This window comes from Panthera pardus, unplaced genomic scaffold (genome assembly GCF_024362965.1).
Source record: "Panthera pardus isolate Hobbes unplaced genomic scaffold, ASM2436296v1 HiC_scaffold_22, whole genome shotgun sequence".
Lineage (NCBI taxonomy): Eukaryota > Metazoa > Chordata > Mammalia > Carnivora > Felidae > Panthera > Panthera pardus.
In genome coordinates this window covers 54,543,485-54,563,283 of record NW_026526788.1, presented here as the reverse complement: position 1 = coordinate 54,563,283, position 19,799 = coordinate 54,543,485, and the positions used below count along the sequence as shown (strand labels likewise).

At 41.8% G+C, this 19,799-nt stretch overlaps 1 protein-coding gene across 4 annotated transcripts in view; it reads right to left on the bottom strand.

Annotated features, from left to right (window-relative positions):
* ENTPD1 (ectonucleoside triphosphate diphosphohydrolase 1) overlaps positions 1-19,799 on the bottom strand; it is a 92,735-nt gene that overhangs the window by 16,228 nt on the left and 56,708 nt on the right. For 2 of the 4 annotated variants that reach the window (XM_053909775.1, XM_019445217.2), the window contains exons 3-7: positions 8,940-9,057; positions 6,181-6,331; positions 4,029-4,188; positions 3,094-3,333; positions 1,632-1,889 (exon numbers count right to left, since the gene is read on the bottom strand). In XM_053909775.1, the coding sequence (XP_053765750.1) occupies positions 1,632-1,889; positions 3,094-3,333; positions 4,029-4,188; positions 6,181-6,331; positions 8,940-9,057 (927 nt within the window). Of the gene's footprint in view, positions 1-1,631; positions 1,890-3,093; positions 3,334-4,028; positions 4,189-6,180; positions 6,332-8,939; positions 9,058-15,827; positions 16,000-19,799 lie in introns of all 4 variants that reach the window. The other 2 variants (XM_019445219.2, XM_019445218.2) reach the window with 2 other exon arrangements.

The following is a 19,799-nucleotide window of genomic DNA, read 5'->3' as shown; positions in this document are numbered from 1 at the left end:
TGCTTGAAGACAAGAATTGGGCTCTATTTCCCTGGAGGTGAAACTTTCAGAAAAGTTAAAAAGTCAGTACACAATAGTACATTTCTTTTCCTCCAGATGTACTTCCTATCAGTGACTGGAATGGAAAGGGCCCTTGGCTGTCCCCAGCACCCCTCGCTACCTTCCTCCTTTTTGTGTCCCCCTCTTTTATCTTCCAGCAGTTAGATCCAAGGCAACTGCGTTGGCTCAGAAAAGTCCAATATGGGCTGCCAGTGCCAGTTCAGCTATAGGGCATCCAGGTGAGGTTCTAGTTGGTAACGAATTTAGGTTCGGAGCTAACTAATCACCAAGCCTTACTCTGCCAGGCATTGTTCTTGCATGTTATTTCCCTCAGGAACCTTGAGGGGAGGAGGAACTATGGTCTGGGCCATGGGTAAGGTAAGCCTGGATCCATGGTACCACCCATTATTGTTTTCCCAGAGACCGTGGGAATGAAGAGCTCATATAGTTGACAAGTGGCAAATCCAGGATTTAAAGCAGGTACTCTTACTACAGGGCCTGTGCTCTATCCAGGGAGCTCTTTCTGTGACATTGGGCTGAGCCAGGAGACCTTGGGTGAAGCTCTCCTGCGGGGGTCCCATAGGAGAGTTGAACCTCTCTCCTCATATGCTGATCTGTTTTCTGGGAAAGGGAGAAAGAGTGTGAAGGCAGATAAAAGTCCTTTTTTTTCTATGAGTGATATCTTAAGTAATTAAGTAATTAGTGAATAATTGGTCTTAATTGATGGTAGCTAATTTTGCAATCTATTACTAAACTATGATTATAATGCTTGGTCTCCAGGACCAAAATATGAAATCTGAACCATGAGTAGTTCAAGCAGCACCTCTTCTACCTCTGCTCAAATATTTTGTCTTATTCTAGAGTAATTAAAAAGGAATTTGGAGCTTGGATTCAACTAGTCCCCCAGCTGATCAAAATGTAGTATAAATGATGCTATCTTCAGTATTTCCTTGGGATTTCCTAAGTTTCTACTTGAGTTTATAGAGGAAAACCTTTAGCCAAGACATCTAACTGCTACCTCTCCTTCTTCTGACATTCATGAAGCCACCTATGGCAGATCCCAATGGGTGCGCCTATCCATCAGCCAGCTCGTTCTTCTGGCTTACAGATTCCTGATTTCACCCATGTAGAGGAACACAATATGTGTAAGAAAGACTCTCTACTTCCAAGGATGAACAAGGATTAGTCTAAACCAAACATGGTAATCCATTCCCCCTTGTTCACAGATGGGTTAGAAGTGTGTATTTCATCAAATTCTGGCCAATGGCATCTGAAAAGACAGTTGTTGGCACTTCTGCAAAATTGGACAGAAATGTATGCAAGAGAAACTTCCTCCTCCCCTGCTTTAGTTTTGCATATGAAACAGAAGCTGCCATCTTAGCACCACAAAAAAGGGCAAGAAGATAATAAGAAAGCTGATCCAAGTCCTAACATTGTTAAAACAAAGACTTAACCCAGAATTATCTACTTCAAGGCTTATTATCATATGAGAGAAAAATAAATCCTATTACTTAAACACCATGTAGACATATACTCTATAACTTGCAACCCAAATCATCCTAATCAATATACCTTATTATTTTACAACTTACCCCAAAATCCCCGTGAAGTGGTGGCAAGAAAATCCCATTGAAGGAACAGTGGGAGTAAGGGCAGTAACTAGTGTTGAAGAGTTCAAGGATGCTTTCATGGCATTGTTGATAGTTTCCAGTGCCTTGGATTTGAAACTGATCGAATGGAAGAGTCATCTCAAATTTCTTGGTGCAGGGGCCACTGTAAAGTTCACTTACATTCATTACTATTTCATATCCAGGGTGAAAGCATGGGTCCCTGAGGATTCCATTTGTACCCTGAATGGAAAAATCACATGAAGACATCATGTGCAAATATGTTGGGTACAAAAGCACCACTCTGCCTTCATTAATGTGTAGGAATTTTACAATATGTTAGCGTTGGCATCAATATACCCTTGCCATGCCTTTTTCACCCTTAGCAATAGTCAGATTTGTATAATAGGCACCAGAAGTGGTATCAGATGTAAATGAACTTTCACTATTCATAGAAAGCTAATAGAGTTCAAGCTGGAAGAAATGCCATTATTTTGGAATGTCCCCTAGTGCTTAGTACAAATGAAAGATTCACAAGGAAAACTCTCAAGGCTCTCACAAGTCCAAGCTGGGGTAGTTCTCCAGGAGGAGTCTGCCCACACCCCATCCCCACTTTCAAGCAAAAAATCAGAAGCTCCAACAGCTGAAAATGCCTTAGAGCATTTAAGCCAGGAGTACCAAAGTGACTTTTAACCCACACCTCAGTATGTTCAAGAGAAGAAAGGGGGCTGGTATGAAAAAAGGCTTAATAGAGCCTTGGGGCTCAGTAGGTATCTCTCAGTAGCTCCTATTCCAATGGGAGGTGCCTTATTGACAGTGCTTCTGAGAACCAGAGTGAGAGCTTTGGAGGAGAGCAGGGAACTGGTTGTCCTTTCAGGGGAGACAAGACTCAGCTGGATGTGACATCCTTGCTGTGTGTGTCAGGGTGTGCCTGGTACTCACATGATTTTGAGTATGTTTAACTTTTCTTGTCTTCAAGAAACAAAAAGCGTCTGGGGAAAAGACTTGAAGTGTTGATGGATAAATTCTGTTTTCCCTGAGTGTTTTTCTCCTTCTCTCCAGGTTGTTTCTAACAGCCCTGTTTTCTGCAGTTTGTTGGAAATGGAGACTAAAAAGTGCTAAAGAGCTTATAAATTGCACAATCCCCCAACAATACTCTAGCACGTAGTTTTCACTGTCAAGCCCACAGGGGTGAGAAATTATTTGCCAAGAAAGGATTTGAGTTGTGTCCTTGGAGACAGTGCAGTAAACAAACACAGGAGGTGATGTCTGGATGGGACGATTCACAGGGGTCGACCAGATGTAGTTAGATATCCTGTTTGAAAAGGTTTGGAAAGTACAGTAACCAAGTTCAGACCAATTACTGAAGTAGAAAGAGACAACAACAGGATGTGGGGGCTGGTGGCCCAGATGTGGGGAGGGTGGGTCTGGATTCAGTTAAACTTGCCTGAATGTCCTTGGCCAGTTTCTGCCTGAGCGCTTGATCCTTCCCATAGCATAAGAAGCTGTGCGTGTACACGCTGTAGTCCTTGCCATAGAGGCGAAAGTGCAGAGCGTTGCTTGGAGACTCAATCCTCTCGTTTTGGGGCACAAAAGTGATTTGTGTAGAGGCTCCCCCAAGGTCTAAAGCTCCATAGGTTCCCTGAGAATTGCCTCCATTTGGCTTCAGGTTGAGCCAACTCAGTTTCTGAAAGAGAGTACAGTCATCAGTGGTAGCAGTTTCTGGACACCTTTGTTTCACACTATATCTTGGACTCAGGGACTTTCTAAGGTGAAGAAAAGGGGGCATAAGGTGACACAAAGGTCACTGAGGGCTCCTGAATCTGGATAAGATCAACAGCAGGTTAAGGGACTTTGAAGATAGAGCTCAGACTGCAGCAACATAGAAGTGGCATAGCCAGTGTTTATGAACAAGGAATGTGGGCTGAAAAGACTCAAGTTCAAGTCTCCACTCATTTGCTCATTAGCTATGTGACCTGGAACAGAATAATTACCTTCTCTAGGCCTCAATTTGAGACTCTAAAATGAGGGAATTCCTCATATTGTTCTGAAGATGGAATCAGACAGTACATGGAAAGTGCTTAGCACAGCACAAGACACACAGCACTAGGCAAATATTTGCTATTTTTATTTTTAATGATAGATTTTTTACTTCCTCTCTGTCTCCTTAAGGTGAAGGTATGATTTCCTCATCCTCCAAGAGGAAACGTTCTTATACTAAAATTCATCAGAATACCGCTGGTGACCCTTGCAACTGTGGGGATAAATTACTTCATCCATTCATCCATCATTCATTCTGGCTACCGATCCAAATCCTGCCTGAGATAGCAATGGCACTGACCTCCTGGGAGCTACCTCCCTTGGGTGCTGTGAGATAATCACCTGAGTGAATTTTCCCAGCAGATAGTTGATAGTAATCCAGCCATAGGCACCTTCCTCTTGGCCAGTGATGATTCTAGCACCATGGAAGTCAAAGTGGTAGTTGTTGAGGCTCTTGGTCACCACACTCAGGACTTTGTCTGCCAACTGTTCATTTTCCATCCTGCACAAAGAAGAGCTGAGTTTACCGGTTTTGTTGAATAACTACAGGTACTCATTTCAGTCAGAGCTTCCAGCAACACTCCTAGGAAGCAAACCATAACTCGCTGGAAGAAACAGAGATAGAGATCCACACACACAGCTGTCTGAGGAGCCCTCCTTTTGGGTGAGGCAGAACTAGTCTTTTGGTCCCCCCTCTCCAAATCCAAATCCTTCCAGTCCCTACATAGACTGCTCTTCCTAAAATACCATTTTTTGTTGTTGCTCCCTGGCTCCAAGATATTATCAAAGTAATTTTAATTTGGGGGGTGGTGATGGCTGGATATTGGTTATCACCACACCTATAGATGACGAATGCTACATTAGCCATTGCTGGTGGCTTCTAGCTAGTTTCAGAGTCAGGCTCTGCTTGAGGTTTTTAATTAGGGCTGTAGTAGACACCAGGTGGCAAATGTCCTGGGACAGATACCAAACCTCCATTGGAGCCAGACTGGGAAAAAAAAAAAAATCTTATTTACATTGAATCTCAGTTCTTGGGTCTGTTTGAGACATTGAGACCTAAAGAAGGGATCTTCCAGGGCTGTCATAACGAAGATGGGATACATCTGCTTCTGAGATCTAGACTACACAATGTTGAGAGCCTCTAGGTCAGAGAATGCTGTCTTCCAACCACAGCTGAATCCTCTCATCCCTCATCTGAATAGCTTCACACCCTTCCTGTGGCTGCCTCATCCCCAGTTCTCCTCCCTCCCAATCCACCTCTCTTCCAGTGTCGTCATTTGTGTACCATCCTGTAATGGCTACCCATTATCTCCCAGATGAACACCAAACTCCCAGTGTGGCCCACAAGGCACTTCATGCGCTGGACCCTGCCTCTTCAGAATTCCACTTAGAATCCTGATCCTCCCACTTACCACGCGTGTGAATTTGCGTGAGTTACTCTACACGTGTATGCCACAGCTCCCTTATCTGGCTAAGAATAGCCAATAATACCTCCTCAAAGAGTTATAATGATTAAATCAAAGCACAGCGCTAACATAGTAATGGCTCAACAAATACAAGCTGCTTCATAGCTATTATTACTATTGTTTTTATTATTATTTTACTATATGCAGTCTATGTTCTATCAATGCAGAACTATTCATGGTCCTCTGAATATGCCCTGGTCTCTCACTCATCCCTACATTTGCACTTCTGTTAGAACGCAAGCTTCAGGAAGGCAGGGACTCTGTCCCCTTCACTGCTGTGTCCCCAGCACTTAGAACAGTGTCTGCCACATAACAGATGTTGGAGAAACATACGTAATAGAATGCGTGACATCTTCTCTGCCTTTAATGTGCCCTTCCCCCACCCTCCAGCTTGTCCTTCATGAATCAGTTCCTGTGTTTCCTCCTCCCATTCTGGGCAGGGCCAAATGTGCTCCCACAGCAGCTCTGAACACTCCTCTGTTGAAGAACTGATTGCCTGTATCGAAACTCTGATCTCCTTGAGAGCTGAGTCACCTACTTTCATGTCCCAGGACAGAGTAGGCAGGCAAAACATGCTGAATGAATGAATGAACGAACAAAAGATAACGCACATGGGTACTCAGTGGTGACCAATGAAGATGTGCTAATTGTGACTATTTGTGTCTTGGGACCTCTGTGGGTCTCCTCTGGTCTTCCTCCTCCCAGATATTGGACAGCTAAATTGGTAGTCTCAAATCCCAGAGTACAGAGGCTCAACATTTCTCTCTTTGTGCCCCTGCCCCCTTGAATTCTCTGGGGGCAGACGGGCAAGAGGACTTTTTAAAATCATACTTTAAACTCCCACCATTACACATACTAAGAATTTGGGAGTTGTACCCACTTCCTGAGATCTTCTTTCTAAAGTGTTGCCATTCAGGATATTTAAATTTGGGGTGTTAGGGGGGTGTGGCACTATCCCATAACTTCAGAGGCTCTCACAATGCCAAGCCTAACCCCCAGCCACTCTTTGTCCCCACCTGTTTCTATACCTGAGCAACCGCATGCCTGCCGTAGCTCCCAGGTAAACAGGCGTCCCTTGGTGCTGGGACTTTGGAATCACTTGACTGGCTCTTTCCATGCATTCAGTCAGATAAGCATCTATTTCGTTTAATCTTTGAGCATATCTTGAGATTCCGGGACCTAAGGAAAGATGTAGAAGCAGATGACAATCTTTTTTAAAAGTACAGGACACACTTTGATAATATTAGAGCAAAACACTGGTGTCTTTAGAGACCATCAAAGAAGACAGCTTTTTGGTGTGATATATTAAGTTATATATGATGTGATATATTACGATATATTAAGTTGGTGTACTTAGAGGGTGACTCTCTGAACCTGGCCTTGATAAGAATTATTTTCAGGCCTCAGACTGGGTCTGTCCACTGTTCAATAATTTTGCCGCTGGATGGCGCAATTTTCACATTCAATTGCGTAATCTTCCTTACAGGTTCTCTCAAAGTTTAATGGGGATCTCATCGACAGCTACCCTAGAGAGCTGCTTTTTGATGATTCTCCTGTAAAGTTGTAACTAACACTAATGCCTAGAAAAATTAAAATAAGCACAAGGTGCACTGGCTTTTACTGAAAAGACAGGAACCGCTACTAACTAGCTATGTGATCATGGCCAGTACCTAAAATTTCTGAAGTGGAGTTTCTTCCTTTGCTAGAATACGTGTCTCCTCAGAGATTTTTCCACTCTGAAACCCAGTCCTCCTAGTGAAACTATTTTTCCAGTGTTAGAGCAAAACTAACTGTTGCTAAGAAGAGGATTAGAGCCAAGATTCCTTAAGCTTTTTGAAGTTATGCTTAACAATTTCAGCTCACTTTAAAATAAACATCTACACCGTCAGTGCTTTTTAGTGAAAATGTGAATTAAAGATAATGGTCAGATATGTTATCCATATCTTTCACAGGTTTTTAAAAGAGCCTATTTACTTAACAGTAATGAAAAATCAGCTCTAAGTTATCAGCTAACCGTTTTGATTCAAAAAGGCTAGCCTTCAAGAACTGGAGGCTTTCCACTCAACTTTCATCTAAATATTTGATTAGAGAATTCTCTCTGAGAAGGGAAAAGCCCTGCGTGTGTTAGGCCAGACACACATGGGATGAGTCTCAGAAGAAAGGTAGCTACTAAATTAAAAAAATACAAGCAACGCTTTAAAAAAAAAAAAAAAGGAAGACAGTGAATTAACGAGAAGTCAATAAAATGAGGGATTTGGCCTTTAAGAAATGCTTAAAGTACTGTCTCAAAATGGACGAGGCCAACATTTGAGGACATTAAGCTACTGGGTAAAATGACTTGCTCTCTTGAAAACATCTCCTCTCTACCACTTTCTTGGAAAACTTTGAAAATTGGGGGACCCCGCAGGTCATCAAAGTAAAAGTCAATCTTCTTGGAGCTAGATTACCTGTCTGACTAAAAATATACAATGGGCCCCTGACTCAGAAGGCCAAGAGAGATAAAGGTAAAAGAGGATGGTGCAGTGTGGTAACATTCAGTGCATGTTGGGGCATTGGGTGGATGGAGTGGAAGGAGCTGAACGGACAACTCTAACCTGTTCTGTGACCTTAGGAGAAAACTAACTAGGAACAAAAGTCAGTATGTAATGCGGTGATTCAGAGTAGCATCGAGCCTGGAGTGCAGTTAAGAGACCTAGATTCTTGTCCTGGTTCTGTTGCTACCAATAAGTCACTAGTCTTCCAGGTTTTTGCTTCCTTCTCTGAGAACATTGAACATTCAATCTGAGAAGACTGAAATGAGAAGATTGAAATGATCCACGAGGTCCTTTTCCAGGCCTAGGAGTCTATGATTTTGGCCTTCCGTGCCTATGTGAAAACTAAAGGCTTTTGAAAATTTCTTCCAAGCTGTAGCTTAGGGGACCAAGATTAAGAGTAATAATTCTTTGGACCAACAGCATCAACATCACCTGGGAACCTGTTAGAAATGCAAATTCTGGGGCCTGTCCCAGACCTCCTACCTCAGAAACTCTGGGGGTGGAACCCAGCATCAGTGTTTTAACAAACCCTCCAGGGGGCTCTGCTAAAGATTCAAATTGGAGAACCACTGGAGAAGTCATGGGTTCAAAGTTGAGCAGATCTCCATTTGAACCCCAGTTCCATCAATTACTAGCTCAAAGCAACCTTAACAAGTGGCATAACCTCTCTTAAGCTCAATGCCCTCATTTTTATTTTGTTTTTTAAAGTTTGTTTATTTTGAGAAAGAGATAGCATGAGTGAGGGAGGGGCAGAGAGGGAGACAGAGAATTCCAAGCAGGCTCCGTGCTATCAGCGCAGAGCCCTACACAAGGCTTGAACTCATGAACCATGAGATCATAACCTGAGCCAAAACTAAGAGTTGGGCACTTAACCAACTGAGCCACCCAGGCATCTGATCCTCATTTTTAAACCATGGGACTAATATTCCATATGTCAAAGGGAGACCGTGAAGATGAAATAATGCATCTACAGCACTTGGTGCATGGCACACAGAAGTGTCCAGGTGATGGGAGCTACCATATTACTCAAGGGTTTTTAAGTTTGTTTCTTCCTCAAGGGCTCCATCATTAAGGACTGATTTCAATATTATTTTTATAATGACAATAAAATAGCAACAACAGCAGCTCCACTATGTTCTTTTGCCCAACTTCCTTTTTCTCATGAGTTCCACTTGCCACACATGTTCTCATGTATGTTCTCCTCGTGTTCTCATGCCCCACTGTCTCCCCTCCCCCCTTCTCCTTCATCTTACCTTTCAGCTTGCACTCTTCTATCTGGTGCACCACCCCTGTGTCATTCTCCTTTTCCGCTGGCCACTTATAGATGTACAAACTCGTGTGAGAAGAGCCTGCATCCAGCACAATCCCATACTGAGAGTAAAACATATCGAGAATTTATCAGCATTACAATATTCTTCTCCATACTCAGCTTGCAACAGAAAGGAGACAAAGATAGGAGTTTTCAAAAACGAAGAGAAGGATTTTAATTCAAGACAGACATGGGGGTGGAGGGGGTATGCCTGGTGTCGCCCTGATCACAAGACCTACCAGGATACCAATCCCTCTAGAACAGTGGCTCTTAATGCTGGTTGCACATTAGAAATATCCAGGCCTTACCCAGGATGGGGCCTGAGACTCAGTATGAATTAGAAGCTTCTCAGGTGATTCTAATGGCCAGCCAGGAATCAGAACCATATGCTGAAGCAGCTAAGACAATATGGATGGAACAGACAGCCATGAAACCGGCAGTGCCCAAACTTATGTACACACTGGAATCATGTCAGAATCACCTAGAGAGCCTCAGAGGCTACTGATGCCCGTGTTCCATCCCCAGATATGTGGTTTAATTGGTCTGGTATGTGGCCTGGGCTTTGGAAGAGACACATGGAAAATACTAAGCGTGCCTGCTTTTTAATTATGAATATAACTATATATTGTATTCAATAAAACTTTTAAAATATGTATTTTCATGTTTTGGGCTTTTGCATCTAGGGGGTATGAAAGCAAGAATAAAGGAAGAAAGATGATGGGAAGACAGGGGGAGAAGTCAGTATGAGAAAGAACTAGATGGTCAGAGGAGAAAGGGGGAAAGAACAAAGTCCTCACATTACATTTCATGAGTACGTTAAATGTACCAGGGAGATGTTGTCTGAAGCTTTTCGTAAGAGTTATTTGACTTGACCGTCAAAACTGTGCTGTAGTGTAGGTACTCTTTTTATCCGTGCTATAGAGGTAAGAAACTAAAGTACAAAGAGGTTAAGTAATTTACTCAAGATACAGAGCCAATAGGTGACAGAGCCTGGATTTGGATCACAGTCACACCCAAGACCTCATGCTGTACATACAGACAAACACAGGAGCAAGGGCAGAACAGCAGCTCTCAAACTGATCCCCTATTAAAGGCTTTTAACAAGGGGTAACTACAGCCAAGTGCACAGATTTTAGGTGTGCATCCCAATGAATTTTTGCATATGTGCACATCCATATACACCACCACCAATATCGAGATTCAGAACATTTTCTACTCCTGAGAAGGCTTCCTAGTGCCCCTTTCAGTCAGTTTCTCCTGAGGGTAACCTTTGTCTTGATTTCTATCACCACAGGTGAGTTTTGCTTATTTCTGAGCTGCGGTAAAGAGACTCACACTGTGTGTCTCCTTTATGGGTAGCTTCTTTTCCTCTATACTGTCTCTCAGATGCTTCCAGACTGTGTGCAGCAATAGTTCATCCTTTTTTGTTGCTGTGGAATATTTCATTTTTTTACTGCATGCACTATATTTTTATCCATTCTATTATTGGTGGACATTTGAGTTGTTTCCAGTTTGGGACTACTGGGCATATAACCGCCAGGAACATTCTTGCACATGTCATTTTGTGGATATAAGCTCTCATTTCATTTGGATATCTACCTAGGAGTAGACTGCCGAATGCCTTTTTTAATTTATTTTTTTAACATTTCTTTATTATTGAGACAGAGACACAGAGCATGAGCAGGGGAGGGGCAGAGAGAGGGGGAGACACAGAATCCGAAGCAGGCTCCAGGCTCTGAGCTGTCAGCACAGAGCCCGATGCGGGGCTCGAGCGCACGAACTCGAGGGCAGATCGTGACCTGAGCCGAAGTCGGACGCTTAACTGACTGAGCCACCCAGGCAGCCCCCGGCTGCCCTTTTTGATCATCTCATCTTCATCTTTGGTTACATCCCTAAGTTCAATCAGGAAAAATGCCATGATTGAATAACAATGTCCGCCATGATTTTGTGAGGAGAGCATGACAGCACATGTACTTTTATTTATCAGCCCTAAACTAGAGAGAAACATGAAGGAAAGCAAACGGGGAAGCAGAAGGAAGAGAAAAAGAGGAAGCATTTCTAAAATGTGGGCCAATCACTCTCATCACACTTTGCTACTGTGGACCTCAAAGTGTGGTCTGCCTCTTGATAATGCTCAGCTCAGCAGCTGTTTTATATATATCCTCTCACACTGTCTTATTACTTGGTAAGAACCTAAGAACTTCCAGGGAGAAAAGAAGACAAGAATGCGGATTCAAGAGACCTCCCTGGACCACTGGGAAGAGCTACAAGTGGACTCTGCTGAGGTGTCAAGCTTTATTCTGTTTTTCCAGATTAGGGAGTATCAGTGTGCAGCAGTGGGAGGATCCTTGACCCTCCATAACCTCCACAGTGTTCTCAGCTTAGTTACACACAGCAGGACTCCCTGTGGCAATGAGCATTATGCCCTTAAAAAGAAAAATGCCTGTATACTTGGCAAGAAAGCAAGCTGGACAGACTCCTCTGCAAGCAGGCTTGCAGTGAGAGGAAACCACGAATTGACTTAGGTATTGACCACTGCCGGCAGAGAGGGGAACGCCTGGGGTCTGGGGCCTTTGGAACCATGGGAAGCCTCCTAGAGTGGAGAAAGAGTCTCAGAGGTTGCACAGCAGAAAATTCTGTTGTTCCCTAGCAGGGTCCGTGAATCCTTCCTGCCAGAAAATGTTCCAACCACAGCAGCAGATGATAAAATCTATCAAGGCAGCAGCAGCAAGCAGCCTCTATCTGGAATCAGGACATTCTATTCTTTGTTGACATGAAGGTCACTCTTCCAGTAAAGCAAAGGAATCAGCCTTACTTCTATCAGCCTGCTTCTCGAAGGCCTTACGCAGGGAGGTGGCTAAGAAACGATTGTTTTCACTACATTTCGCTTGTCAAGTGTTTGAGAAGGTGGAGTGTATACTGTAACACAGGCATTGAGGACATTTCACCTTGTGTATACAGCAGACTGGAATGCTAATCTGTTGAACGGTGCCAAATATTTTTTGTCTTCGGAAGTGGTTTGCAGAGTAAAGAACTGGCATCACTTGCTGCTTGAGGGACAGATAAAGCTTGATTGTATGAACATTCTGTTTGAACATTTTGGAAGTCTGCCTTTCATTGTTACAAAACTGTCAGCATTTTTACACATTCCTATCTTAGAGCTAGAAGTTCATTCCATCTAATCTTTGTATTTGATAGATGAGAAACTATGTCCGGTACAATCTGACAACTTGCCTAACAAGTCCAGATAGTCAAGGCCTTAGGAGACCCATGTGGGGCCCAGGTGGCCACTGCCTTTTGTTTCTTTTTCACAGCAGCATTTCCAGTGCATGTTCCAGCGAGCACAAAGCCTGCAAGGATCCAGGCAAATAAACCTTCCCAGAAATCTGGGGAAAGCTGAATGTGCTCTCTCTCTTCCTCTCTCCTGGGTTCATAAAACCCACTAGGTAGTGAATGCTTCACAGAAGTCTGGTGGTGGAGAAACTTAACTAACTTTGTTTGAGCCAGCATTCCCTAGACTCCATGACAAAAGAATTCTGTTTAAAATAAAAATCTCCACCCAACAGAAATGCTTTGACAAATGCTTTGTCTTGTGCCATCCTATCACTCTTACCCAGTGCTTCTGTAGCTCATGTTTAAAACACTTCTAAAAGCCCCTGTGAGTCTGTTCTTCACATTAAAGAAACAACAAAGATTTGTGTGATGATGAAGAGATACGACATTCCCCTAGTATTATTTCAATATTACTTTCTATTTTAAATATTTATTAAATAGCATCTAGGAAATGAAGGGGAGAGGCGTAAAAAGATACTTAAGATCCTACCAACTAGACATCACCGTCATTTTGATTTATCTCCTTCCAGTCTTTCCTAAATGCATAAATTTTTATATAGCTGAAATCTTACTGTTGTATACAATTTTATCTTAGGCTAGTTTTTGATCATGTCCACGATTTTAAAATCATAACCAATCTTCCTAAGCTATGTTGAGTGAACAGAAGCAGTGCTCTAGAAAAAGGAATAATAAAAATGACCTTGCTTGGTTCATGGAGAGGCCAATGTAGGGCATTTGGTGAAGACCTGGAGGTGCAGGTGACAACAGACCCTGAGCCCACCGAGAGGGGTCATGTGGAGGTGGGCCAAAACTCTCCTTAAGATGGAAGTAATTCTACCTGCACAAATGTCACAAGTCCAGGAGTCTGAGTAAATGTCCCTAGATGTGGGGGTAAACAGAAAACTGGAGCATCAGATGATCTACTTGTATTCCTGACTCTGCAGAAGTGAGATATTCAACCTCAGTCTTCTCATTCAGAAGCACCTGCCATGACACTGACCAGCCCTCGATTCCCTGGAGGACAGGTAGCTTCTGTTCCACAGCCTTGGCCCAGAATGCCCTTCACCTGAGATGCCAGCCTTCTCTGACCTTCTCAGATTTGACTCTACCCTTCTAATCCATGGCTCAGAGTACCTGTACTTTTGCTCTAAAGACAGCACTTACCATGACGTGTACTACATGTCTGTGTGCCTATTTGCTTCATGTCTGTCTTCCCCATAAGGATGTGGTACATTGTTCAGGCAGCTCTATTTTGCTTACCATGGTATAGCCAGCATCCACCACAGTATACACTACCTCGTGTTAGGCACAAAGAAGGAATTCAACAGACAATTGTTGTATCGAATGAATGAATGAGGGGGGTTAGAGTTATATGGTTCCTGCACTCCTTCCAGTCTCAAAAGAAGTTAATATTCACAGCCCAATATAAAGTAGTGCCATTGGGGTTGACTTCCACCACCACTACCACCACCACCCAAAACCAACCCGTAAGCCAGGTAACATGGGCAGCCATGGGATAATTAACTTCTCTTGGTCATTTCAAACATACTGGTTCTTTAGAATCTTTCTTAAAAGTCTCTGTAGCTTTAGTTGTACTTTTAGCAGCCTCCTCAGTCTGTTTCAGTGAGTCCTTTTGAATAAACAAAACTAATCCTTTTGAACTTGACTCTAGTACTCTATAAACAAATCAGGTCTCCATTAGCTACAGCAATGCCGGCAGGGCCTATAAACAATTGGAGACCATTTTCTGCCTTTTTTTCCCCTTTAATTGGAATTACTAGACCTTCAATACAAACCACAGTTTTATTGCTTTTGTCTGTTTAATTGTGGTAAAATACACCGAACATAAACTTAACCATTTTAAGTGTACGTTCAGTGTACAGTTCAGTGGCATTAAGTACATTCACACTTTGGTGCAAACACCACCACCATCCATCACCAGGGATTGTTTTTTAAACAAGACAACATTAAAATCCAGTGGAGTACAAATAATATAGACATTTTCCGGGAGAATTTGAGATTGAAAATTGGAGCAAATCCTTCCAAATTCTCCATAAAAAGATACAATCGCACAATCACAAATGCTTAACGAAAAAGACCACTTTAATTCCCTGTGAAAAAGCAGATATACTGGGACAGGCTCAGCAACCTTAACAGATTAGCAGCTAACGGCCTTCCCTAGAACTCATCTCCCTCAAAGTAGTATGGACAGCTGGTCTCCACGAGGGCTTCTGATGTGCTAGATACTCTGATAAGTGAGCCACTGGTATTATTCCTTATAATCCTCACAACCACTTCCATTTTAATATGAGGAAACTGAGGCATAAAGAGAGAATCCTACTTGCTCAAGTCTCATAGCAGAAAGTAGCAGATCTGAGACTGAAATCAAAACCATCTGGTCCCTGAGCCAGCAGGCTTTCCACAGAAGTGGCAACTGTTAATGAAGGCATGTGGTTTGGTACTGGGTCAGTCTGGTGCCTTTGAGAGAACCCTGTGGGGATCTGTGTGTGCCAGAATGTAGAATGTTTGTGCTATAAGGAATATCTGGTAACTCGCTAAATGCCAGTGTTCACTAATGAGCAGGAAATTAAGGAAGTGATGAACTGAGCAGATCTGAAAAGCTACCTCCCCATCCAGGTCCACTAGGATAAAGGCACTTTCCCAGGGGGCACGTAGTTCACTAAGGCCTATTTTTTGAAAGTCATCATTGCATATCTATGGGACAGTTGGTTCCCAGACTTTAAGGGCATGAGAATGTCCCAGAATGTATATTCAACAGGTAGGTTTTTCAAACCCTGCAACCTGAAGGTTCAAACTGAGCTGGGGCTGGGAGGACGGGGGTGGAATAGGGAACCCTGGTCTCCAGGGGATTTGGAGACAGAGGCCTGCCTCCCACGTTGACAAATCTTGCCATCAATCTGGTCCTTCACATGCTCTTCACATCCAAGTAGGAGGCAGTTTTACCTGTGTAACTCTATTCATTGAGCCAGCAAACTTCTATGAGGCAACCAAGTCAGATGCTGTGCTGGTTATAATTTAACATGGATTTTGTGATTATTTGATTAATGATTATCTCTTCCACTAGACTATAAGCTCCATGAAAGTAAGGACTTTGCCAGTCTTGCTCATTGGCATATACCCAGGACCTAAAATAAGAGTAGATGGTCTGTTTTGTATCTTAAAATCCTCATATATGGATAAAACATAAAAAACTCTTAAATATGCAAAACAAACAGAGGGTTGCTGGAGGGGTTGTGGGAGGGGGGATGGGCTAAATGGGTAAGGGGCATTAAGGAATCTACTCCTGAAATCATTATTGCACTATATGCTAACTAACTTGGATGTAAATTTAAAAATAAATTAAATTAAAAATAAATAAAATTTTTAAAAAAAGAGTAGATGGTCAATGTCTATTTGTTAAGTGAATAAGTTGAGTGAATAAATAATAAAATGCATGCAACGACATATGAAATCCAGGCCCTGTCCTCAACATGCTTACCACCTCAGTAGCTGGGCAAGTAAACAACACATCAGTACAAGAAGGAGTTCTTGTGTTTTTCTAGATGTGGCGTGGGCATGAGGCCACTACTTCTCCATTAAGGCAGAATCCAAACTGGGTTAGGTAGGAAGATGACAGGACTGCATCAGCAGAATGGGAGGGTTGACCTGGGCTGGGTTAGACAAGGGTGGGTTAGATGGGAAGAAGCAGGGATAAAATGGCAATTTGTCACCAGGCAGACAGGCTGCAAAGATGATAATATATGATCTATCAATTGCTGAGTGTCCACAGTGGGCCAGGACTACTGCTCAGCACTTCACATTTGCATTTATTTATCCCAATTAATTCTTGCGGTAACCCATGAGATACTGAGCCTTGTGCAAGAGAACCTCAAAGGCCCTCATTTTGTTTATCTATGAGGATAATCTTTCATTCCTTAGAGCAGTCCTGGAAGAAAAAATGGAAATGATTTATAAACTGCAAGCACTATATTAGAATGACAGAATTCCTCAGGACTTGGTCCTTGCCCTCTTCTTGCTTTTTACCCCTTTCCTATAATCTCATATACTTCTAGGACTTCAATACATCAATGACATAAGAACCATATCTTTAGTCTAGACCCATACTGTTCAATAAGGCAGCCCTTGAAATAGCCCTTGTGGCTATTGAGCCCTTGAAATGTTGACTGCAGGTGACCCTTGAACAACACAGATTTGAACTATGCAGGTCCATTTATACACGGATTCTTTTCAGTAAATACAGTACAATGCTGTAAATGTATTTTCCCTTATTATGATTTTCTTTTTAAAATTTATTTATTTTAATTCAAGTTAGTTAACATACAGTGCAGTCTTGGTTTCAGGAATAGAACCCAGTGATTCATCACTTATATATAATACCCAGTGCTCATCCCAACAAGTGCCCTCCTTAATGCCCATCACCCATTTAGCCCATCCCCTGACCTAATTACCCCTCCAGCAACCCTCAGTTTGCTCTATGTATTTAAGAGTCTCTTGTGGTTTGCTTCCCTGTTTTTATCTTATTTTTCTTTTCTTATGATTTGCTTTTTTCTTTTTCTTTCTTTCTTTCTCTCTCTCTTTCTTCTTTCTTTCTTTCTTTCTTTCTTTCTTTCTTTCTTTCTTTCTTTCTTTCTTTCTTTCTTTTTGAGAGAGAGATAGAGAGCACAAGTGAGGGAGGGGCAGAGAGAGAGAGAGGAGACAGAGAAGCAGGGATTGTGCTCACCCAAGTGGGGACTTGAATCCACAAACTGTGAGATCATGACTTGAGCTGAAGTCAGATGCTTAACAACTGAACCACCATCGAGGTGCCCTCTTCTTATTTTCGTAACGTTTTCTTTTCTCAAGCTCACTTTATTGTATGAATACAGTATATAATACATACAACATACAAAATATGTGTGAATCATATTTTATGTTTATGTTATTGGTAAGGCTTCTGGTCAAGACTAGGCAATTAAGTTTTTGGGGAATCAAAAGTTATACACGGATTTTTGACTGTGTGGCAGGGAATGGTACTCCTAACCACCCATGTTGTTCAAGGGCCAACCATAGTCTGTATTAACATGTGACTTAAGTTAAAGATTGCATTGGATTTTGAAAATAGCATGAAAAAAGGAATGGGAAATGTTTCATTAATAATTATTTTGATGGAATGTTGAAATAATATTTTGGATATAATGAATTGCACTACATTAAAATTTAATTAATGCATTTAATTAATTACATTGTTATTAAAATTAATTTCACCTCTTTCTACTTTTTAAAAGTGCTGCTCCTAGAAAAATTAAAATGTGGCTTGCATTATACTTCTCATAAGCAGTGTGGGTCTACACCTCTTCTATGAGGTCTAGATCTGATTATCCAACTGCTTTGACATTTCTCCTTGGATGTCCAAGACCTCAAAAACAAAAACATTTTTCTTCAGAAACTTAACTCAAAACCTTCTCCCCCTTCCAAATTACTGTAATAGCCTAGTCTCCTACATCTGCTCTTATCCTCCCACCCTCTACTTCATTGCAGCCAGAGTGATCTCTGCAAAACACAAATCTGATGTTACTGTCCTTCCCATTGCTCTTAGGATTAAAACTAAAATCCTCAACCTGATTTGCAAGAAACAGACTGCACCACCTCTCTCACCATCTTTATCTGTAAGATTCTTGGACTTGCTTTCCTTTTGCCTGGAATACTCTCTATCCATCTCTACCTCAGCTAACTTCCTCTTATTTATTTATTTATTTATTTATTTATTTATTTATTTATTTATTTAAGTAGACTCAAGCCCAGTGCAGAGCCCAATTTGGGGGATGAACTCACAACACTGAGATCAAGACCTGAGCCAAGATCAGGAGTTGAATGTTTAACTGGCTGAGCTTCTCAGGTGCCCCTAACTCAGCTAACTTCGAAAAGTAAGGTATGTTCATTCCTTTAAAAAAAAAAAAAAAGGTGTTTTTTTTTAATGTTTATTCATTTTTTTAAAATATTTTTTTTCTTTTTTTTTTTTAACGTTTATTTATTTTTCAGACAGAGAGAGACACAGCATGAACGGGGGAGGGGCAGAGAGAGAGGGAAACACAGAATCGGAAGCAGGCTCCAGGCTCTGAGCCATCAGCCCAGAGCCCGACGCGGGGCTCGAACCCGCGGACCGCGAGATCGTGACCTGAGCCAAAGTCGGACGCTTAACCGACTGAGCCACCCAGGTGCCCCAATGTTTATTCATTTTTGAGACAGAGACAGAGAGACAGAGAGACAGAGAGCATGAGTGGGGGAGGGGCAAAGAGAGAGGGAGACACAGAATCTGAAGCAGGCTCCAGGCTCTGAGCTGTCAGCAGAGCCCAACACGGAGCTCAAACTCATGAACCTTGAGACCATGACCTAAGTTGGACGCTTAACCGACTGAGCCATACAGGCACCCCTAACTCAGCTAACTTCTAATCATCCTTCAAACATTGTAAACGTGATTTCTTTCAAGGAACACTGCCTGGCTTTCACTTGGTGGCATTCATCACAACTATAATTAATAATTTGTGCCATCTATTAAATGTGTTTCCTTCCCCAGATAGTAAGCTCAATCATATCTATACTGGCTTCCCAATTGTGTAGCCCAGTGCCTAACACAGATACTTAATACATAATTGTTGATACATGAATCTGTGAACAAAGATCTGCTAAATAAGGTATGGTCATAAAGAGATGATGTTATATATTTTTATTTTATTTTAATTCCAGTATAGTTACATACAATGTTATATTAGTTTCAGGTGTAGAATATAGTGATTCAACAATTCTACACATTACTCAGTGCTCATCATGATAAGTGTACTCTTAATCTCCTTCACCTATTTCACTCATCTCCCCACCCAACCTGCCCTCTGGTAACGATCAGTTTGTTGTCTGTAGTTGAGTCTGTTTTTTGGGTTGTCTCTTTTTTGTTTGTTTCTTAAATTCCACAGATAAGTGAAAACATATGGCATTTGTCTTTCCCTGACTCATTTCATTTAGCATTATACTCTCTATCTTTAGCACTATCCATGTTGTTGCAAATGGCAAGATTTAATTCTTTTTATGGATGAATAATATTCCATATGTATGATATATATATATCATATATATATATATATGATATATATATCATATATATATATATATGATATATATATATCATATATATGTGTGTGTTTTCCACAGTGCTTTCCACAGTGGATGTGCCAGTTTGCATTCCCACCAATAGTGCACAATGGTTCCCTTTTCCCACATCCTCACCAACACTTGTTGTTCTTTGTGTTTTTGAGTCTAGGCATTCTAACAGGTGTGAGGTGATATCTCATTGTGGTTTTGATTGACACATCCCCGATGATAAGTGATGTTGAGCATCTTTGCATGTGTCTGTTGGCCATCTGAATGTCTTCTTTAGAGAAATGTCTGTACACGTCTTCTGTCCATTTTTAATCGGATT